Raw genomic sequence first — 24368 nt, 5'->3', positions numbered from 1 at the left:
GCAAAGGGTCACAGGCTAGAATCAAAACAACAGCCGCTGTGGCAAGGACACTGCCTTTATAAATGGGACACCCATTCTACCTGCGACCAACAAGTGCTGCGGGGAGACTACCAATAAGGCAATCAGTGCCACTGGCAGGACTAACGCTATTGTCAAGCTATTGTCAAACACTGCAAAGCTGTGCGCTGAAGCCAATGAGGAGCAATAACAACAACAAGGAAATGCTATAGACGAGACAAACGCTGCTATTGAGGCCGCTCTAAATCAACATGTCATCTCATCATCAAAGTTTGTTTTACTTTGCTCTGTACCCTGGTCAAACAGGTATGTTGGCATATTGGATTAAACTAACTGCAATCGAGGTCACCTTTTATGAATGACTCATTTGTTTTAATAAACATTACAAAACCCAAAGGTATTTAAATTACAATGCAAGAAAAGTAGCTGATTGTCACATTCAAGAAGCTCGATGTTCACCTTTATCACTTGGTAAACACATTAAACCATTAATTAATAATTACTCAACTAATCATTACCAGACTCAACCCTGTATTTCCACTTTTTAATATGACAACAGTAAATTACAGCCAAAATGTCCATTTCTTCACCAGACAGCTACACTGGTCGTCTTGTTTGGAAGCACAGCTTTTCAATAGAGTCTTAAAAAGTATTTTAGTGTTTGGCCATGCTTTAAGACTTGAGTTTTGGGAGTGATTTATTTGCTTGTGAAAACAGTTCCTATGAATAAACATCACTACGGCTGTGTATGAGTTGACTAAAAACAACACATCTGCAACACGGCTTGCGCCATCAATTTAGAAGCAGACATTAAAAATACATGCAGGTCGATGCCTACACGTGACACGAATGACCACCAGACAGAAATTGGCATGGTATATCTAGCACAGCACACAAGCTATAACAGGCAAACAAATACAGTGCTGTGGATTTCGTTGTAAGGCAACACTGCAAAGAAAAATAAGCAAAGCGTCCAGACTAAGATAAGCAAACTCACAGAGCTGACAAAGAAAATGACAGATGGGCAAGGCAGCCACTCAGAGAGGAACACTGTTGTTGTGTTGACATGACTGATTACTTGTAAAGTGCAGTAAATGATAAAGAAAAATGGGAATGAATGGGTTATCTATACACATACATTATTATCTGCATCATGATCTACATCTATCTATGAAGGCCATTTTAGAGAGACATCAAAGAGCAGCCACAGCTTTTAACCTCAATAAATCTTTGTCAGACTGATTTTAAGATAAAAATCTGACTAATGTGACAATGCCTTGGCTCACTTATGAGCTGGACATTGAGAAATGTGTTACATAAGTTACTGGACACCACTTGTTTGCCTTCTCCCCTGACATCACATCATGCCGTGTGCTATGTTGTTTATGACAAGGAGTCCTTATGGAGTTCCTTCCTTCCCTGACGTCAAGTGACGAGAAGTGAGCCGCTGACACTCCCTCAAAACAAGCCAATAAACGACTGAGAGCGTGTTGCTGATGGACATCCTGAGGGGGGCCCTTGTCCAGTTAAGCTCATGTGGGTCATGAGGAGATCTGTTGTTGCAGCAGATACGGACTCCTTCTCTCCATTTCTGAGATTAAGTTCAATGTTGAGGGAAAGCTGATATTAGTTCAGGGCTTAGGGATATTTACCAGGACATTATCCCCAGTGGTGAAAAAAGAAGGAATGACAGAAAAAGAAATGAGCTGACTGAGTGACTAAAGGGTTTGCGTATACTTTGTGTTGGTTGGTTGCCAACCTTTACATGCCTGGTTTCCTAAGGGCCTCTGAGTGTTTACTGCAACATGACTAGAAATCTACAGAGGAACGGACAAGGTGTGGCAACGTGCCAGCAAAGACTATTCAGGAACCAGATGGAGAAGTTGTTTTTTTTTGTCTCTCACCATCGATCTCCCTATGGCCTAGATACTTCTGTTCTCTCAAGAGTTTAGCCAAGCTTGGCCCCTTCTATTCTTGTACTTCTAAGCTCCCAAAAAGTCACTCAAAATCTGGGCTTTTCTTTCCTATATTTCCCTCTATTAGACCCTCCTGCTCATGTCCAAGATATCACTTTGTTTCTTTAAGATTCTTTTACACATCTCAACATTTATTTTCTTTTTACTACCCTCTGTGCCGTCTTGTCGCATGTTTCGCTCCACCTCATTCCTTTGCCCTGTTTACGGCTTCTTTTCAGCGTTCTTTCTGCTATACCTCATTGTGCCCGTTCATTCACCTACCTCCATTCCAACCTCTCATTTTCTCTCTCTTGCTCAATAAAACAATGGATTGCATTGTTTCCAAATATTTCTACTTGTTAAGATCTCTGTCTAATGCGCTCTTTGGCCCCAGAGATTACACTTGGTATTTTCAAAGAGGGGCTCATTCTTACGTCCTAATCAGCACTGGCAGAGACATGCTGCACGCTCACAGTAAGCCTACACACTCTGGATGAAATGCTCTGATGAAGGCTTTGTGCACTGTTATGCATTATCTGATGCAATAAAACCTGCAAGACCAAACTAAGGACCTGGTTTGTATCTATATTTTATTTGCTGGGCCTCCAATTAGACTTCAACAGACCCTCATAAGTTAAATATTAATCCTAAGAGAACTTCACACTGGTCCTTTTCACTGACCGGTGAGTCCAGCAGCAGTTAATTGTAATCATCCTGTAATTGGGCTAATTTCTCTTGAATTACAGTAAAGTGGTACCCTCAAGGACCCCTGGGAGTTTCTAAACTCAGTTTTGAGAGCCACTGGCATAATTTATCCATCTGCCTTGATGAATCCTACATTTTCAGCAGGTAAGAAAACACGTTATGAAATGACCTATTACATAAACATGGGACCTATATGCATATAAATATAAAAACATTCAGTGTTGACTTTGTGAAAGATACACTGATTGTGCAGCCCCCTCATATCATGACTAACTTTAGTGGATAGTAACATATAGGGTATGGAATTAGGACCAAACCTTTCAATGGATGCCAGTTTTTGAGCCATGACGAGGGTCAAAGTGTGTGCTGCAACAGACTGGTATGGTACTTACTGTTTTTAGCCAAGCTGATTTCTGGAAAACTCGTGGCTCCTACCTGTCGTTAAGGGGAGTGAGTAGTCAGTCAATGACTGTTTAAAACATAGACAGACACGCACACACACTACCAAACGCATGATCCCATCCAGGCTTATGCTTGGCGGAGATAATACAAAAAATAGAAGCCAGACAAAAAAAAATTAACCATATGAAAAAAAAAACCTATTCAACAGGAAAAAACAAGGTGAAAACCCACATTTTTCCTAATGCACGAAAATTGTATTAACATCTCTCAGACAAGACGAAGGCCTGATTAAAAGTCTTGGGAGTTATAAGGAGCTTATCCGCACCGTATGGTTCTTGTTTTAAGGAAACTGGCTGCAGAAAAGAGTCTGCAGAACAAAGCATCATTAGTCCGGCCAACTGATTTTCCAGATTTTCTGAGTCATCCGGAGGGAGAGAGACAACCTGACTTCTGCAATGTTCTTCAGGTGGTAAAATGTATTCAAGTTGCTTTTCATGTGTGTGACTCAAAGATAAATTCTCTATTAACATTTCTCCACTGAGAAAGAACAAAGTTGCGTCAGCTTCTTGGTGCTAAAACCTAAAAGTAACTTATCTCACTTCAGCTCGAAGAACCCATGAGACATCTACTTCCCCTCACTGATGTCAGTGTTGTATGTTTGTAATATCATCAAGGTGGCTAAAGCCAACATCTGGAATAATTCAAACAGAGGGGACAACCTCAATTAGTGGTGCAAACAACAAAACACCAGTATTTTCCTACAGGGCCCGTGAGTCAGCGGGGCTCAGCTTACAAAGGCCACAGCTACATGATGTGTTCAGTGACCAGCCTCCAGCTTATAGCCAACCCGATTCCTGCAAAACAAGTCAGTAAATTATGACAAAAATGCTTACATGCTACATTGGCAGAAGATGTAGATGAAGTGTGGAGTTGTTGGGCAATGTGCTATCAGAACATTCCAGGAGTGCTGTGTAGAGGGAATGTGAGTGTGTGTATCAGGGTGGGTGGCTGGCCTCACCCGGGGGTCTAATAAACCCACAAGGTGTGATGGATGACAACATGATGTAACGGTATCTCTTCCAATAACTGTGTTGGGACATGTAGTTCAAGCGTGTGAGCGTTAGGACAGTAAACAACCCGTTGTGTGCACCACATGCTTTGCACCTTCCAGATGAAGTTTCCGTTCTTTATTCAGTCATGAACTTTAAAGCCGTTGAACTGTTAAAACAAAAAAAGGGGAACAAAAGCATTTCCTCTTTGACACGTGAGTGTTCTGTTAGTTAGACACCAGACACAAGCATCTGAAGTGACCAAATCAACAGAGACAGCGACCACACTGGTCTCATAGTGAGCGTGCGCGCACACACACACACACACACACACACACACACACACACACCCCTTCGAGTTTCAATGCTCACAGAGAGGAAGGGCAGAGTGTGAAAAACATGCTAACAGGCTACAATCACCCCCCAATTATAGATTATCATCTTTAACACACAGGCCTATCTTTAGGTAATTTGTGAAGTAATACAGTTTGCATTTCTGGCAGCCCATAACTTTGTTCATATTGACTTTCACAGTATTTGGCTGCATCTACTGTAGAGAACAGCAATATTCTATAATGCTGCTAAAGACATATCATGAGGGATTCTGGTTATTGTCATATCATAAAGTATCTGAGATGTGTGTTTATTCAAGTTAACAGTTAAACCTGCAAAAGCTGATATTTTTTGGGCCATTTGAGGGCAGCGGAAAGAAGTTATAAACACAGCATTGACATGTTATTACCTTTTATGCTGATATGGTGAACTTGTTGGCAAATAGCTACTTATTTCCTCAACATTATCACTCATTTTATAGCTGCGCTTCTGGACATCTGGTGAATGTAACAGCCAAAAAACGTGGTGTTGGGATGCAAAACAATTCGTAGGTTGGATGGAGCAGGGTTTTTTACCTGCTTCACAGACTCCATCTTTGTAGCATGTGGTTGCATGCCAGCTTACTATGTGCGCATAAAGTTTTACCAAGTGATAATGCAGTTGGTTATGTAGGGTATGGAAGTTTAGACTTTATTAGTTCCGAGACACATGCTGCATGTTTTACTGCCACAAAAATGCAACATTGGGTGGTGGGTGCTGGCTTTAAATGGCGTGGACGTAGGTTGCACGTGACATTGGTAAAAAACCCTAACCAGCACTGTACCATTGCCTACTTACTAGAAATACAGAGTTTGGAGCTGACATTCTTCCAGGCATTGTTTTATAAGAGTGTATTAGGTCTAAAATGTTGTCCGTGGGACAGATGTCAAGCTCAGGGTATCCCTGCATTACAATGATCTACTAATATTACAGAAGAAAAGAAAAGAAAGATATCTGCCGGCTGTGATTGATTGCTCCTTATCAAACGACCTGCGGTGTGCCTTGCTACACTCCAAAAGATGAATTTTGTTAATCTCAGGGTGCAGCTGTTGCACCCTGAAAAATAGTTGCTTGGGAATGCTTGCACTGCTGTCGGTCTTGCTTTTGAGCACTTTCCACCCATCACTGACAAGTGAATTTGAGGCTGCAACAACGCAGCACATGTACAGGCCGTTAACTGGTACTGAACGAATTAATTAATTAGCAACTTTAGTTGATTATAATAGATACACTCTGCTGAGGCAGACACGTCGCACCAAATCCGTGCTCCACACATTTCAGCACTAAGTGCCGTCGCTCTCTTTTAGCTCCGTTTTTGGTCTCCAGCTAGTTGCTAACTTTGTCTGCTGTTTAGTGCTGAGTGGGTGGGTTTTTAGGGAGAGCGGTGAGAGTGAATCAAACCAGTAAAGTTGTGGGCCAAGCAGCTTAAACTATGAGCCAAACTCACTAAAAAAGCTTCATCAAGTCGAGGGGAACTGCAGATTCATTCAGGTGATAATTCTCTGTGAGTTTATCAATACGAGTGATACATTTCTATTACATTTCTTCTTTTTTGCTTCTTCAACTGTTGAAATGAAATGAGCAATGAATGCTTCTAACCATTTGGTGACTATGTCCACATTTATAATAACTTTCTTGAAATGCCATTTAATTTTAATATTTCCTTAATTCATCATAAAATGTGGTCAAAAATGTCCTTTCAGTATCACCCAGACACTCTTCTGTCAGCCGACAATTAACCTCTTATCCTTTAAGTGTCTGGGTGGCTGGTGTGGTAGATCAATATCATCAGAAGTATTTTGGCACAGTATCTGGTTACACTTACAAAACAAGATGCTTCGTGACAGCTGGCTGTAACCTACTATCATAAATACCATTAAGGTGAGCATGGCAAATATAGCTTATTTATGGTGGCTATCAACGTGAAGGTTAACCTTTGTTATAACATGATATGTCATTTTGAATGATTGATAATGACAATGAACAATGCATATTTATAGTAGTAATAAAGTGTATGCTATTATATCGTATACCTGTTCTAGCCAGTGTTGGGACAATGCAGCTGGACAGACATCCTGAAAACATGATACTGACTTTGGATATAATCTACATACACTTAAAAACGAGAGCTGGCACTTGAACCTCTCAGTCACAGTTGCATCTCAACCTGTCTGACTATACTGTATATATGTTTTTGTAATTATGTGTATGTGTGTGACACCAGATAACCTCCAACATGATGGTGCATGTCCAGATTTAGTGCAGACACACTGGTCAGTGTGATGGAGTGTGTTTTCCTGCCCTAAGCAAACACAGTGAAGCACTTTTAACAAACACTGCATGTCAATCACACACGCTCTCTCCCTCCAGCACTCTACCACACACACACACACACACACACACGCACAAGCACTCACACTTCGGCCTGGTTTTAGAGCAAAAGAGCTGAGGTCAGAGGTGAACGACTGTGGGAACACGGAGGTCCCGTAGTGTGAAACTGTCACCGTCCTGACAAACTGGCCTGTAACATAAACAAGCACATATACATCAGATCAGGACAATACCCCCGAGAAGAGAGCACAATACCACTCCAACACTCCACACTGAGCCTGAAACAATACCACACACGCTGAAACAACATCATAGCCAGGACTAAGCCAACATGGCACTGCGTAAACTGAAGCAACACCATTTCGGCGAGCAGCACCACACAACGCCTGTAACGGGAAACGATCCATCAGGTGCTGATCGCAGCTAAATTCATGTCTCAAAATGTGGGGTCTTTGCAGAAGTGGATGAGGTGCACAGGGGTGAGCAAGCCCTTGTGAGCACTGTGTGTGTGCTAGGGAGTTTGAACTTAGACTTGCCAAATGGAAAAAAAGTCCAAATTCAGCACAATTTAATCAAGGTCAAACATTTGTCTATACAATACTGTGTATATAAGAGCCATTTAATCACATGTTCAATAACCAAATCTGAAGTTAAATGCTGCTGAAATGTGACACCGTTTATTATAAATATTACATATTATCCTACAAAACATGATGGCAACTCACTAAATAAAAGTTAACAAACAACAATTTATTGTGTATTTAACTTTGTGACTCATCTCTATTCAAAAACACACACTCACGCAGTAGCTCTCTCATGCATAAGTGTGCATGCAAACTGACACACACGTATATATGTCCAGGCTTGTTGGGATCTACCATGTGCCCAAAGACACCTCTCTCATTTAGCCTAGCAAAAAGACATCCAGACTGTACGAGTGCATGTGAGGCTTGAGCATACCATTTGAGGCGAACCCCTGCGGAAAGCTGCGGACTTGTACCAGTCGCACAAACTCTTCTAGTTTTCCTCTGGGTATCTTAATATGTTAAACCAACTAGTAATTCTGGTACCGACTTGCGAGGGTAGCAACGTTTAATTGTCCTGTCAACGAATTGCCCACAAAAGCTGTAAGGGGCTTTTAAACTGACAGAGAAGCCAACACAATCAAATATACTGGCTGGCACAGAAAATAAGGAGAAAAATAAAAGTAAATACATCTTGATTTTTGCATTATGCCTCATTATTTCTGGTGTAACACCCATTACGACAGTCCTAGTCTCAAAACCCCTTAAATCTAAGATGTTTAGGGGTGCAACACTCAGATCTCTTAACATTTCTTGGGTTAAATTAATGAATAATTTGGTCTAAAAAATGTCAAAACAATGAAACATATCCCACAAAACTTCCCAGACCTTGAAGTGAGGCCTTCTAATTGATTATTTTGTCCAATAAATGGTCCAAAAATGAATAGAGCAAGAGAAAATTAGCTAAAATCAGTAAATGTTTCGCATTTTTGCATGATGAATGACTAAAAGTAGCTACTGATGTTCAGCAGCATCTCCTGCTCAAGTCAAAAGCAGACAGAAAACTAAATCAATAAAGAATTACTGCTTTTCACCTGGATTCTGATTTAACTAAATTTCAGTGGCTACACAATATTCCCTGATCAGCACAGGAGCGAGTGTCCCTAATATTTTGTTTGTGTATTCCAGCTGGTTAAGCCTGGTGTTGAGCCTGTGTGGTTTGTATCCTAATAGGGGCTCCCTCAGACTGAGGCCTGGACCGCAGCCACAGGGCTATTCATGCTTTGTGACCTGATCCGCAGATGCCTCTAAATCCTGCATGCTCACTGCTATAAATCTCTCAAGACCTGTAAACACACAACACACACACTCACACTCAAAGGCAGACAGATCAGCGCACACACATAGACAGACATTAGCACATAGAAAAAGTCACACACACACACAAACACACACATGCTGGATGAACGCCCAGTGACCAGGGCAAAAGGAAAAAATTAAAATCATGCGCAGCATTGCATGCATTCAGCCCGGTGCATGGAAAATTCCCATCCAGCAACTTGAGAAGAGGGTGCACAAGCAGGTGACTGGCTGGTACAGAGCGCCATCCTGTGTCCACAAGACTGAACTGCAGCAGCTTCAGCACCTCAGTGCGTTGTGTGAATGATGAAACCACTCAATGGGCGATTCTTTTTCATCAAGTAAAAAGCCAAGCATTAAAGAGTGAGAGGGTGGAGGATAAAAGGCATGTATTGATTTTTTTTCCAAATACTGCCACCACTGGACAATAACCTTCATCATTCATTTATGAATTCGATCAAATTAATCCTGAACAGATGGCATACAAGTCAATAGATGAAAGTGTCCGAGACCAGAGTGTATGAGGCAAGTGGGGCGATATGCAGCCACTTCTATATCAGCAAGATTTATTTTTGTTGGGTTTTGTGTGTGTGTGTGTGTGTGTGTGTACTCCCTCAGGATATCAGAAAGCCTACAGAAACGTACAAAGGCGTAGGTTTTGTTTCAGACATGGGGGGCACAATAACGTCAAACCAAAGATATTTATGTGTGTATTTTTAATGCATAAATCCAACAAACAATCATGTTTGTTTTACTTACTTACTTACTTCATAATAATTAGTGTTATATTTGACTTGACTTTATTTGTGTGGAGGGGAGGAGGTTTCAGACACGGGTATATCGGTTGGAGTATACTGGTGCCTTTTGAGCAAGGGCATAGGTTGCATTTGAACGCTAAAGGGGGGACATATGAAATGAGGGTTTGGGGGTCTACTGACAGAAAATTTTGAGCATCAGACACTTAATTTCCTGCATTCTGGTGATTTTTATGCACCAGTTTGTCTTTAAAATGTCTTTCATTTTGGAAAATAAAAGTCCTGTGCTATTTTCAAATACTGAGGGGAACGTGTCAACTGCATCCACCCCAAAATCTACACTTATGCCTTAAAGCTTATTTTTGAGTGCACGATAATAACTGAAGGCTATCACCTCCTCTCTTCTCTCATCTGGATTATGGAAGCTGGATAATAAAGAGCCAACCACACCAAGAACGAGAGCAATAACTATTAACGATGGTGAACGATAATGTTTCCTTAACAGTGGTGCCAAAAGATTTGCATGGATTTTGATTAGCTGTCAGTGTTTCTCTCGTCCATCAAATCGCTCTGAAAGTTATGTCAATTATATTGTTCGCCACGGTCGTTGTTGTTATAGTTGCAGTGTGGATTCCGTCTGCCACAGAGCACAATAATTAACCTTTCAGTTTCCACTTCAATGCAAATGTTCCAGAGTTGCTAATGAGCTCATTTTTGTCTGAAGTCCCTGGGCAGGTTACTAAAATTTGGTCTACTTTGACATACAATCGACATAATGCTTAAGCAAGCACTACGGCATGATACAATGCAACACGTTATGATAAAATACATTAAAATACACTAAAACAATATATTACAAAAGCAGCAGATATATGCAAAAACAATTAAAGCATGTTATCTCAGAGATGAAGTTGTGTAATTACTCATGACTGCAAGTCTTGCATTAAGCCATCTCATTAGTTTATGTTTAAATGGTAGGTGATTAGCACTTTCTCTTAATTTAATAGGAAGAATATTCCAGTAGTGGGTGGCTCTGACCCAAACTTCCTACGTCTGTACTGTACAGCACAGTCACCCTCTGGTGGTTGACCTTTGTGATCTGCTGCTAATATCCTTCTGCACTAGCAACTATCTAAGTCTGGGAGGTGCAAGCCTATATAATACCTTAAACATAAGGAAAGCACCTGCAAAATGTTATCAATTATCAGTCCATCTTCAATAGAAGCTAGTGCCTTTAAAATATACATGACATTTGGATCCAGTCTTCATGTCAATTTCCAATTAGATAATGGGCCTTTTTCACAGCAGATATTTGGACTCAATCTTCCAACACCCCTTGCCCCTATCAATTAGTCCTACCTCTTTGTTTTTTCGCATTCATATCTAAGTGTAGGGTGTCTTGATTCTTCAGATAGAGGGGTAGGGCGAAGTGTTACGGCTCCATGGCCCTCTAAAGTGGAGGTTTTTGTAGATGCATACCCCAAACAGAGTCTTGTGAGACAAGATGGTTGAACAAGCACCAAACGAAACCCACAAATGTATTTTCTTCATATAAAGATTTAGAAATTATGATTATTGCGATATTCTCTCAGTGTAATGTCCTTTCGGTGTGTTTTGGACCCTTTCTTTATTAAAGCATAACATAAAATAAAAGCTAGTTGTATGCTGATGTTTTGATGGCTAGTTAGTGAGCTAATGTTGCATTGTCAGGTCTGTTTACATAAACGCCATCGATGAAGATACTAATAACACATCAGGGTCTTGAAGGGTTGTCCCATTTTATAGTGAAAGATTTCACTCTAAAACATGGGGCTGGGGTAAAAATAAGAAGTGGGATTGGGCCTTGGACTTGTCATAACAGGAAAAGCACACATTACTACCGACATTAACAATGACTTGGTTCGATTAAAGTGTCCCAGTAAACCATGTCAAACAAGTGGAGAATTCAGCCATCAGTTCTGTTATCATTACTCCTGTCATTACTCCGTTTTTATGCTATGAGACATCTACATGTCCACTGTGAAGAGGAGCCAACGGAGCTGAAACAGTTGCCCCTGTGGATGAACCTGTTTAGGACAGGTGTTAAACTGCAAAACCAACATGATTTCTTTGACATTTAGGCGCTTGCCCAGAGTGACTTATGTGTGCTGCAGGTTCATGAGCTCCAGTTTCTACTGACAACATAAAACCAACAGAAAGAAGAGTTCTTGTGAGAGACGTGCTGGGAGAAGAAATAAAAATAGGAGCTAATGAAGCAACAGAAGGCTTTACTTTATAAATAATTTGTGAACTTTAATTCCATATGCAGGTTATAAATATCACATTATGGCAATGAAAGAGAGAGCGCGGGCGAGAGGCTTGTTTATTGAACAGCACCATGTGAGCATCCCATCTCTATTACCGAATCTCCTGATAGGAGCAACACAGTAAATCCTGCTCTACCTGAAGTTGAAACATGAATTCAGAGCAGAAAGATGCCGATTATTATTTTCACACACTGAACTGATAGCCTGGGCCTGTAACTCTTTTATCTATGTGCTTTTCCTGTGTGTGTTTCTCCCCTTCAAAGAGTTTGTTATTCCTTTCCCACCTCCTGCTGCAGGACTGTTACTGTTGTCCGCCGCCTTGCCTCCTCCTCCTCCTCCTCCTCCTCCCCCCACAGTCTTGGGGTGTGTGGTTGAGACAAGCTTTGCATTTCAATGTATGCTTGAGAAGACGGGAGACAACTGCAAGCCAGGGAGGATTGCAAGGATGTGGGCTCGAGTGACAGTGACTTGGTAATCAACTAATTTCTAGGAAAATTAGTATCTATTTGAGCTTTTCTATAGATTTATAGACATGTAAAGCTACAACAGGTGGGTTTTGGTTTTGGACCGGATAGACATTATTATTGAAATCTTTCAGGCTCTGGAGCACAGGGCTCATAGACTGGGGTGCTAGTAGTTTTCCACTGGAGGTTGTTGACCAAATACAGACTGAATCCTCCTTCGTTTTCACCCTTTTGCCTCTCTCAGAGCTACATCTATTCAACGGCTGTTACTTTTCCCTGTCCCTTGTTCAACCTCTGGTGCGAAGACATCATGTTTTGCCACATTTCCACTGTCTTCACCCACTCTTCCATTTGCCTCCCTCTCAATTCCTGAATAGCACTGCCAGAAATAATCGCAGACGAGCCAGCACCCCCCACCCCCAAGTGTCAACCAACCCACCCCATCACTGCACCTCATGCCACTGGTACCATGACGACTGCTTAGTCTCTGCAAAAGCCCATGCCCAGCACTAGCCCATCCCTTTCTCAGTGCCAGGATAACACAGCCTTTACATGTTTTAGTAGAACAGCAAAGACTGACAACGCTTACTGTACAGAACAAATTACAGATTCTTCTTTTTCTTTCTACAGAAAAAATGTTTCCAAGATTTTTTAATGCATTTGTAACAATGAGTTAAACAGAAAATGGTGCTTTTTTAAATCATTTATTCAGGCTTACAACAGGATTGACAGTGACCTAGTTGCACACTTCCCACATGCCCCCCCCTCTCACTAGTCTTCGAGAGTCTACAGCCAGCAGCAAGCTACACTGACTGGAAGGTGGGGGTCTGTCTGTGTGGTAGGATCAAAGTGGGGGCTTGTGTGTTAGTATGCTCTCCTAGCATGTTAGAAATGGTCTCTAATATCTCTGCAAAAAAGGCACTTGGAACTGGAAAGTCAAGGTATTGTATAAATCCTCAGATTCTTGGAGTTTATTTCAAAGTGCAGTGAACTAGACACACTTAATAACCAAAAGTGTATCTTTTATAGATTGTATATATTTTTAATGGCTTTAAATTTATATTCTACATTGAGAATGCCACTCACTTTGGGTTTTATTCATTTGTTCAACATTTGGGGCACAAGTCGAAAAACTATTACTTTTATTATTACTATTTTAATTTGATGACACAGTGAATTATTGTAGGCCAAGGATGGGTTACTGATCACATTTGAACCCATACTGGTAGCCCCTCGTAACTTTTTTCATTTCTGTAATGACAAAAATTACATTTTTGAACAAGCTGCAGGAGCAACGGAGTAGAGTAAAACGCCGTTCACCTCCTCTGCTCTTTCCTAATCACACAAAAAAAAATTGAAAAGCAACAAAAAGAATCTTAAATGCATCACAGAAGAGCCACATCATTGTACAGCTATCACTGCCAAAATAAGCATCACCAGGGCTGCAAAACAATCGTATTACAAGAGGCTGGAAGGAGCGTAGAGAAGACTCAAGTGGCCATAGTGTGATTGCAACATTAAGCTTCATGTAGCTTGGTTAGATTGACCATCCCGCAGACTTTATACAGACACACACTCATTGCACACACCCCAGCTCATATCACCAATGTCCCATCACTATGCCCAGCTGGCTGGCAGCTGAAAATCCACAGCTTTATTTCTCTATCACATCCTTCATATCCACAGAGCACTGTAAAGTTACTGTGCCAAAGGTCACTGCCTGCTGCTGCTGCTGCTGCTGCTGCTGCTTTCTCCCCCCCCCCCAACATGCAATTTGTCTGACCTGGTTCGAGCTGAGATTGCCCATAATCCAACAGATCTGTCCAGACCACAAGGCTTTCTCTCCATGGGTCCTCACTCTGTTTACAGAGTAAGCAGAGGAAACCCGGAGGGGACTGGAGGCATGTACACAAACACGCTGACACATGCGGTACACTCACAAAGACACAGGCGGGTACATGCACACACATAATGCACAAAAGCATAGAAATAGGAGAGAGATTCTTATCACTGTGATGGTGGGCAAACATTTTAACAACTCTGAATCAATGTTTCAGCTTTGACTGGACTCTGACTCTGCCTGCTCTGAAAAACAATGTTGTATTTTCCCACACTCCTGTCTGTCAAGGTTGACACGTCCAGTTTGTTTATACAGCCTCACCACACGCACGCCACCTTTGAGACATGCTTACAGACAACAAGCTCACCAAAACCAAACAGAATCTGCAACCAATCACAAATCATGCCACAATGTCTCGAAGAATTAAACCTCTGCACAAACTACCACACAACACTAACCTCAAACCATCAGAGAGAGGAGGGAAGACAGCATAAATATGGATGAAACATTTAAGGGCCAATGCAAATGAGGATTTCTCACCAGGATGTCTGACTGTGCAGCTGCTGCTAAAACTGCACATGAGCACCATGTTTTATGACAGTAATTGTCTGAGCATTCATATTTCAGTCTTGACACACCGATTTAAAAGCAGTGCACAGGTATCCTATGTACCTTCCATGAATGAATCGATCCTGAAAAGGCACCGTGATCAATATCTAAAGTCATCTCCGAGCCTGGAGAGACACTCCCAAGCTTTCCACATGGAGACCGAAATGTGTTCTGGGTTATTCTGGGAGGAGGCCAGATCCAGGAAGCCATTTCACTTAATTAATCACACATAAGTGTTTATTACAGGGGCTGCTGAGTCATCCTAAATATCCATAATTAGCTAAATAAGTATGTGTAAAAAATTAGGAGCGGCAGAAGCTTGGAACATCAACAGCCTGTGCTTTCATCAGAGAAAAGCAAGTTAGCTAAAATCTATACCATGACTGTCGTCTCTGAAAAATTAATCTCTCGCCTCTTTTAAGCAGTGAAAGCTGCAAGATCTGGGTCAAAACATATTCTGTCTGCTGCACAGTAGAAAAGATTTTTAACCCGTCTACCAAGTTGCATCTTCTAGCCACATTACTAAACCCAAACGAGATGGTTGCTCATTTTGTAGAAAGAGAAGCCAGAAAAATATAAATGCAGTGTTACGTATGAAACTATGAAATCATGGGAAATAAAATAAATGAGCATAACTACATCTGATAATTAAGATTTTAACTTTGGTTCACACAGGGTATCTTCAGGTATTAGGCTCTTAAATTTAATGTTTTTTAGGACCTTGTCAAGATATTTTCTACCAACTTTAATAATGATTTTTGGATAGATCTTTTTTTTTTTTTTATTCAAGCATTACACGTAAAAATAAAGGACATTCCCCAGGAGAACATGTTCAGAATCGTGTGAACTCTGAGTTATTTTATAGTACATTGTCTCCATAGCGGTGTCTCAATTCAGGGGCTGCAGCCTTCGAAGGACGCAGCCTACGTGGTCGATGTTGGCCACTTTCTTTTAAGACCACATCAGCCAAACAAAACAGTCTCCGAAATGGGACGGTCTGGTCTGCAGAGGATTTCCTGGTTGCATCATCAGTTGGTCTGGCCCCTTACCCAGCATTCCTGTTACCCTGCAACCAGCTGCACTTGACAAAAGAAGGAGTAAGCTAGTAAGTTAGTTAACCCTGAGTCATGGACCCATAAATTGTTGTTATATATGTATATATTTCTAATTTAATACTTGAGGAGAGGTTTCACTGCCTCCTGCTTGATGTATTTCAGGCTGATGGAAGACTGTTTTCAGGTAAACTTATTAAATTAAAATTGTTTAAGCTGTGGGCTTTTAGCTAATAGTAATGTTTACAACAGTTAACCATGGCTAGTTAACAACTGTTAGTTAGCTTAACTTAATATATAATCGTCTCTGGCATGCAGTGCATCTTGAGATAGGCTGGGCCACGAAGGATTCATCCGTTGCATTCTCCAAATTCTGGGAAAGAATTACTCATTGCATTACTCACTGCATTACTCAGTCACATTTGAAGGAGCCTTTGAAATGGAACAGCCTTGGTCACACCGATGTGACATAATCGGTCTTCAAATGCGGCCTTCGAAGGCTGAATTGAGACACAGCTAATGTTTCTTTTCCTAAACCTAACCTTTGTCACTTTACATTAACTGTGTAACTTTATGTTACGTTCGCCGCATTGTATGAGGTTACCTTGTACAAGCAAGCATTATATGTGGTCCCCTGCAGAGGTACAATTTATGTAGGAATGTGGTTATTAGAATGAGGTTAATCTCCATTTTGCCAAAAGGTAAGTACAAGCATAAAGTAAAAGACTGTATTAGGTTCAGTGGTAGGTTTAAAGATCTGTAACATCCAAAATGTGGACTCATTTTGAAAAAAAGAAAGAAAGAAAGAAAAGGATAGATGAATGAAAGTAGATAAAAATGTTTGTGGCAATTAGGACCTGACTATTTTAAAATCTTGACTTTTTATTGAGTTTTAAGGCCTAATATTTATAAAAAAAAAAAAAAAAGATGTTTTAAGGACCAGCAAATGGCCTGTCAAATCATACACATTAAACAAATCAGTTACCATGTTTGTTTGCATTAGGAAACATTAGAGACAACTTAAAGTCAAAGCTTGGGAAAAGGAGTAAAAATCATCTTTACTGCACAGTGAACAGATTTTCTTTTATCCTCATGGACAAAGGAATCTTTGAGGATTCTGGAAATACTTTCAAAAATGCAGTTAATGTTGTTAAACAATCTGCTGGATTATTGAAAGATTGCCAGGGATTTATCTTTCAGAAAAACAAACGCTTAGCTCTGTGAATGTTATGATAATATATGAGAGGCACAAACTGGGGGTATGCACCACTGTACGATACTTACCGGTAACTGTGCATTAGGATATTAGAATAAAAAAGGCTTGGGTGTAGAACAAGCTGCAATACCAACAAAATAAGATGCTCATTTTATTCTTAACTTTCTTCTTAAGTAATTTTATCTGTCTGAGAAATGGTGAAAGCTTCCATCTAAATTACTCTTGCTGTCTGTTTGCAAAGTGTCTGTAACTGTTACATGTTGTTTGTCTGCAACTATGTTTAATCTGCTGCTGATTTTTAATCTCAAAGGGGCTTTTCCTGGTTAGAAAATGAATAAAAAATTCTGCATTCTTGTGATGAAACTGAGATTAAGTAGTGGAAAAAAGACGTAAAATGGACTGGACAGCCTGTTCACCATATGTACTCAGAGGTGGACTGAATCAAATTTAAAGAGACACTAAGTCCATTTGGTATTTACCGTACATTCTTAGTACATAATTTCATCTCTGTCGGCTGTAGATGTGGACAAAGTCTCTGGAATCTGCCCGCATCACAAGAACAGGTTGATCTTTTGAGAGTGGCTCTTAATTCAAGTTAGGGTAGAGGGCTAACACAATGGAGTAATTACATAACACAAAGAAACCCCTCTCTGTCTCTGTCCAGCAGCCCAAGACTGGGCGCCTTTCATCCAGCAAGGGAACATGGTGACCGGAGAGAGAGAGGGACGATGGACTCTGCCCACTCCTTTCATAGACTCAGAACAAACACTTACTATTGTCTCTTTTGGCATGTGTGTGCATTTGTCTTCACCCATCGTTATCCTGTGCTCCTATATGCATTAGATCAATAAAGCTCAGCGAGGTCAACCACCTTGACGAGATCCGCGATGACCCTCTGACTGTGTCCGTGCACGTTGACCACATGCAGAATTGCCCAGGTAAGTGATTTTGACCCTCTTGCATTCACTCCAGCAGATCCTCACAGAAGGACAGCTTATGGGAACCCAACCCCTCCCTGGCAAGCGCACACAGAGCCCTATTTTGAGCTGTGACCCCGTAACCCTTACCACAGAAATATTGGGGCAACATTACACAGCAAACACTGAGGCCCATTCCTTTAACTGTGAACACAGCTTGAACTGCATATTCACAGGGTGCCTGAAAAAAAGCAATGACTCAGATAGTATGAAAGGCAAGTGAGGTAACTGCTGGGACCAGAGAGGGAGAGACGTTTCTGAATCTCTATCATATCATAATATATATAGGAGTCCTCAACTATAACTGGATCTAGAACAAGAATGATATGCCCTTGCTCCTGTGTAGAGCGAAGGATAAAATATCCAAGTCCATGCGCACGTGTTAGCACACTTGTTTTAATAGTTTGTCACAACTGTTTGACATGTTGGGAAATACACTTATTTGCTGTCTTGCCAAGAGTTAGATGAGAAGATTAAATCCACTCATATAACTGTCCATTGATATAAGGCTAAAACCAGCTGCCTGTTAGCTTAGCTTAGCACAAAGGCTTAAAAAGAAAGAAACAGCTAGCCTTGCTCTATCCAAAAGAAAACTAAAACATTTTTTAAAAAAGTAAGGTGTAAGGTGAAGTCCTGATACCTTGCTCTCACCACAAGATTTCATGGCAACCAGTAGACACTTCAGGAAGTTACTGCATCAGGCCAGGAAATAGTCTAGTACACAAAACACCCATAAAACCACTCTTGTTTTTTAAACTTTGTTTATGGATTAAACAAACTAATTTTCATGACGGATTTCTTTATATATTGTCATCTGCTCCAGGTATACTTCTGCAAGTGTTAATATTAGGTAACCTCCACTGCTAGATGTAGCTACATGCTAACGTCAAGGAAACGGGAAAGCTAATCTTTGTTGCTGAGGCTGTTATTTTCTTCCCAATTTTGAAACTTAAGTCGGGAGGAAAATGTCCAGTTTTTAAAATTTTGGTTTAAAAGCTTTTAATTGGGATTTATTTTAGGGTAAAAAGAGAACAATTCTCTGTAACAGTCATTCTCTAGCTGCAAGTACACAGCTAATGTACATGTAGCTACATGATAATGTAGGAGAAACAAGTAATCATGGTTGCCAATGTTGTTAATTTTTCCCTGACTGGTTATGAAGATTTTGATTAAGAAGCTTTTAGTGGTGAAATTTTATGGTAGAATGTGCCGCTTTTCTCTATTAAAGCTGATTTATGCTTGACACTCCACAGTTTTGACAACTGTTGCTCAACAGAAATTAAACAGTCATGCCACATTTTCAATTTAGACTTCGGCAAAAGGTTACAGTCATCACCGTGGTAACTAGAGACCCCTTTTTTTTGGGGGGTTTTTTACAGTCCAAGTCTATTTCTGTCGCTGTTTAGTACAAAGTCATCTGCACAGATAGCTGTTTAAATCACAATCATCCCACTGTGTATGTGTGTTTATCTTTTTTGATCTTTATCATTTGATCAGCTATCAGTCTGTCTGCGAGCAGCAGATTCATCTCACTCGCTACGGTGGGCAACGGTGACAGAGAGAGAGCAGATGAGACACACCTGTAAACGCTGACCAATCAGAGCAGACTGGGCATTTTCAAGGAGGGGGGGGGCTTAAAGAGACAGGTGCTAAAACAGAGCATTTCAGAAAGACGGTAAATACAGGTGTTCCAGCACAGACAGTATGAGAAAAATTAAGTGGTTTTTTTTATCATTAAATCATGTAAACATGTTCCAGTAGAAACCCGAGATACAAGTAAAACCCTGAAAATTAGCATAATAGGTCCCCTTTAATGTACTAGCCCATATTATTAAAGGCTTTTTTATAATTAACCGCCTATGAGTGTCTGGACTTTGGTGTTTTCATGCCACAACATACCCATGGATGAGGGCACTCCTACTTTATAAAAAAAAAAATAAAAATATTGGATTTGCTTTCACAGATGACAAAATAAACTGTGGGGATGCACACTAGAGCAATAAACTTGCAGAAATTTGTTCCAGGCTAAATTTTTGCAAGCCATGGGGGTATTAAGAGACATTATTCTCACCAAGCAGGAGGCCTTCCTCTTCTGAAGGAGGGGGGTTGCCATGAGGAAAGGACTGTCTGTGCTTTCAAAGATTTTCTCTTTAATCAGCGGATCTGCTGGAATTAGAGGTCTGTCTGAGTCCGAGACCCCCCTTCCTTACCCCCTTCCATTCCTGACAATGTGAGAAAGGTGTGTGTGTGTTGTTCAGTGGGGGGAGGTCTTCCATCGTGGGACCAGAGCGACATGAGCTGCCACATTGGGCTCATAAATGCACCCTTTGGCGAGCCCAAAGCAAATGCAGCTTAGCATAATTCAAAAATACCAGACGGTGTGTGTACTGTGGTGCACTGCTAAACCCGCAAAGCAGCTTTCTCCCTCTCTCATCTCTCTCTGCCCCTCTCCTCCATCTTCCAAAAAACACTTCCACACAAACAGGAATTAATGCCACTGCCAAACAGTCTATTTCCTCAGAATAACAACATGTCAGGCCATCAAAAGTTGTTGGGCTTAGTCTTGTTTGTCATTAGAGGACTCATTAAGTGGAACAGGCCGCAGCTAACACCACGCTAAAGCCGGGATAAATCTAATATTCTGTTTTCTGCAACTAAATAAGGACAATTTTTGGTGGAAAAATATAATAAATCCAAAAGGCTTTAGTGCCAACATTAAGTGAGTGTTAGTCGTGATCAGACAATCAGGTTGGTTCAGAAAGATTCGACAACAACATGAATACACAATCAGCAACATGCTGTGACCTGAATCCAAATTGCACCTCACCACATCTGCAATAACACCCAAAACTGCATGGCATACTGATAGTGCTGACATTGTGATTTTAGCTGATAGAAGGATATGACGTTTATGACAGCAGTTGGTTGAGACAGACCACTGGTCAGTGTGATGTCTTCCCTTCAGCCAGCAGCACCATTCCTTGTAATATTACACCCATATGAGTTCAATTATTTGTACAAATTCTTGCTCTTCTGTGAGGATGTGGTTGAAGGGCTGGATTTGATAAATCCTTTGCTCTTGTAGTGTTCAAGTGTTAATGAGTTCATGGTGTCTCATCGTGTCAATGAATGTAATCCACTTGACTAAACATGCACTGGGCCTCGACGACATTCTGATTCAACCACAATGTTTGCAATGCTTATGAAGAGGTGAAGAGAGGAGCAGATGGCAGCAGAACAATAAGCACCAGTATGGGAGGACATATGACAGCCTGCTGCAGCTTAATACAACCTACAACAAGGAGCTCACCAGGCTCCCATTATAAGCTGTATGAATCTCCTACCTGGACGCCCTGCAGGAGTCGAACGCACCGCTCCCTGACGTCATCAAAGGGACACCGTTTGGACAGCATGAGGAGGTGAGCCAGGGTGTTATTCAGGTCACTGTTAGGAGGGCTACCCGAGGCCGGGGGTGACGGGGCCAGCGATGGTATGGGCCTGATGACTTCCACCTTCCTCATGACGTTCTGGCAGATGTTGTCCATGGCTTCAGTTCTGGAGATGGCATCCCGGCTGCCCAGCCCATCCCATCTTCCCAGAGTCTCCTGGTCCTGCACGTCCATCTTTTGATGTAGGACTAACGTTTGTGCTGTCTTACAACAGGCTATAACACATGAAACAGTGTATTTTTACATCACAGCATAAAAAGCAATATTTAATAGTGTTTTCAATAATAATCCCAAGAAAAATCTTGGGTGGGCACGCACCTATAATATCATTCAGTGTCAAACAGCACTGCAACTGACAAATTGGTCAGCCAGTACTATTGCCTGACATTAGCTCATCACAAATATACTGGTATGTACTACATCTATCCTTCATACATACACGGATGTGAATTCAATCTGTCTAATTCAGTCTGACTACTTATTATATTTGGCTTTTTTACTTTTATATGCTTTATATTTTTTACTGTTGCTCCTCGTTTTGCACCTTCCCCTTTGATGCTGTAACAGTGCATATTTCCCTGCTCTGGGACCAATAAAGCATTATCTTATCTTATCTCTTGTCTCATGAGCATTATCAGCTGATAAGTAACAAGAAATTGCTGTGCAAAAATGCCAAAGGTGTGAAGCCAATTTCAACTACAATCTTTGTCCACTGGAGAGCAGGTTTATTTTTAAACTGTATAAAATGTTTGATCAGTAAGAGAGATGAGCAATATAGATAAATCCTCTGTCTATTGTGTATTTTTAAATAGCAATATACAATGTGATGAAGGCCATCTTCTTGAAAACACATGATAAACAGTTTACAGATAAAATAACCAGACAGGAATGTCAGTTTTTAAATAATCCAGCAAGTTAAATACCTGACTAATAAAGGTGTTTCATCACAATGATGCAAAAATCATATGAAAATTCAATATTGCTTCAGAGACTTAATGATGCATGACACTGATCACAACACTGAACACCAATATGACATTCATAACGGGCTGGATGATACGGAGAAAGTCAAATATCACAACATTTTTTAACAAATATTTTGATATCGATATTGCAACGGTACTGTGGGGCTGACAGTTGCTTTCACAAAATATTAAGACAATGAGATTTTTGATAAATAACAATCATTAAAGGCAAAGTTAAAAAAAATAAATTATTTTACTATAACGCAGCTTTTAAAACCAGGAAAAGACAAAACACTTACAATTAGGGCTGGGCAATATAAAGATATTTTATTGTTATCAAGATATGAGATGATATATCAGCTTAGATTTTGGATATCGTATCGTGATAAGGTGTAAATGGTGTTTTCCCATCATTTTAAAGGCTGAATTACAGTAAAACCATATAAATGCATCAATTTACCAGACTTTTCTGTTTGTTTAAATGCTTGCCTTAACCCACTTAGTAGTTATATATCCAGATTATTGATGGTTATTGATAAAAAATCTCACTGTATTAATATTTTCGGGGGGGGGGGGGGACGACGACGACGACGACAATAGTCAGACTCATCCCTACAACTAAGTCGCATCAGAGAGGGTATTTGATCAAAAATATTGTTATGTTCATTTTGGTTTCCCAGTCCTAGCATTGATGAAGAGCTTTTGAGGGCAAGGGCATAAGTTTTGCTTCAACATTGCAGGGACACATGAAATTGAGGGTACTCTGGCACAAAATCTGGAGCAACACACACTTCATATCTTGCATTCTGGTGAATTTTTATGCACCGATTTGTGAATTTTCTGTATTAATTTATGGTGCAAATGTCTTTATGTTTGTCAAAATAAAAGTCCTCTGCTACTTCATGATTTTATAGGAGAGTGCGGGACAAATGCACGTGCTAAACATTGAAGGGGACAGTCCCCTGCGCCCCTGACATTATCATATGTTGCCCAGCCGTACACTGATAGGGCAGATACAACAGTATAAATGGCATGACAAACTCCATATATACATGGTATATACATGGTGTCTTGCATCACATAGCCCGACCAAATATCAGACGATACATCTATCAGTTATCTGATCTCTTAAAATATTGATATCAAAGCCTGTATCTGTCAGCCCGTGGCAGGAGTGCAGAGATTTAAACCCACATCATGCTGAAAACTGTAATACTAATATTTGGTCTGTTACCAACTTCCAAGAAAAGAGCCTGGTTAAAGTACAGAGTATTTACTGATGTTACAAGCCCCCATAGTCTGGCAGTTTAAGTGTCACTGCCACATAGCGTTTCCAAACGACAATAAACCCACGCTGGTTGATGGTTAATGACTTTTAATCTACATTTTAGTCACGTCATGACTGAAAATTAACAAATACGCAACTTGTCAGTTAGTGGGTCCATTCAATCTCTCCCTGGCTTCCTTTCGTGTCAAGGCTTTTCAAGCTGCCCGTTAACAAAGACACCAGTAAAGTCTGACACAGCCGCGGCAAAAACAACATTCCCACACGCGAACCTGTCACTGTGGACCAAAAACAACGAGTGTCATTCTCAAATACTCACTTTATCCACATTCTTTGGTGCAGGTCTTCTGCTACGGGACGTCTTGCCACAGCAGTGACCAGTAACGTTAGTCCCTGGGTAGAAACGAGAGGAGGCAACAACTTCAGGGTAAACATTTGATTGGCAGCGCGAGCTGGCCAATGAGAGGGGTCCGTGGGCATTCTAGGGCGGTGGCGTGTGGATTCTGGCAGATGATTAGTTGGAGAGGAGCTGCCGAGCACGCGGGGGAAGGCTTTATGGGAGTTGCATTCCCCTCGTTCGCTCTTTGTTTTGAAGGGTAGCACTACAGACCTACATCGCCCATCATACATTTCGCGAGAAGCAGCCCCCCCCTTTCTTGTTTATCAGAAATAACAGAGATCTCTAGGAAGAGTAGGAAAAGGGGGGGATACTGTACATTTCCATTTAATTCTTGT

General features: G+C 40.8%; 1 protein-coding gene across 1 annotated transcript in view; it reads right to left on the bottom strand.

The window, feature by feature from the left end:
- sesn1 (sestrin 1) overlaps positions 1-24041 on the bottom strand; it is a 71047-nt gene extending 47006 nt beyond the window's left edge. Inside the window, exons 1-2 of the mRNA XM_049589579.1 lie at positions 23953-24041; positions 21279-21598 (exon numbers count right to left, since the gene is read on the bottom strand). Coding sequence (XP_049445536.1) covers positions 21279-21557 — 279 coding nt within the window. The 5' untranslated portion in view covers positions 21558-21598; positions 23953-24041. The remainder of the gene's footprint in view (positions 1-21278; positions 21599-23952) is intronic.
- Between the last annotated feature and the right edge of the window lie 327 nt (positions 24042-24368).

Source organism: Epinephelus fuscoguttatus, linkage group LG11 (genome assembly GCF_011397635.1).
Source record: "Epinephelus fuscoguttatus linkage group LG11, E.fuscoguttatus.final_Chr_v1".
In the NCBI taxonomy this organism is placed as follows: domain Eukaryota; kingdom Metazoa; phylum Chordata; class Actinopteri; order Perciformes; family Serranidae; genus Epinephelus; species Epinephelus fuscoguttatus.
The sequence above is the reverse complement of the archived record's forward strand: the minus strand, read 5'-3'. Positions and strand labels throughout refer to the sequence as shown.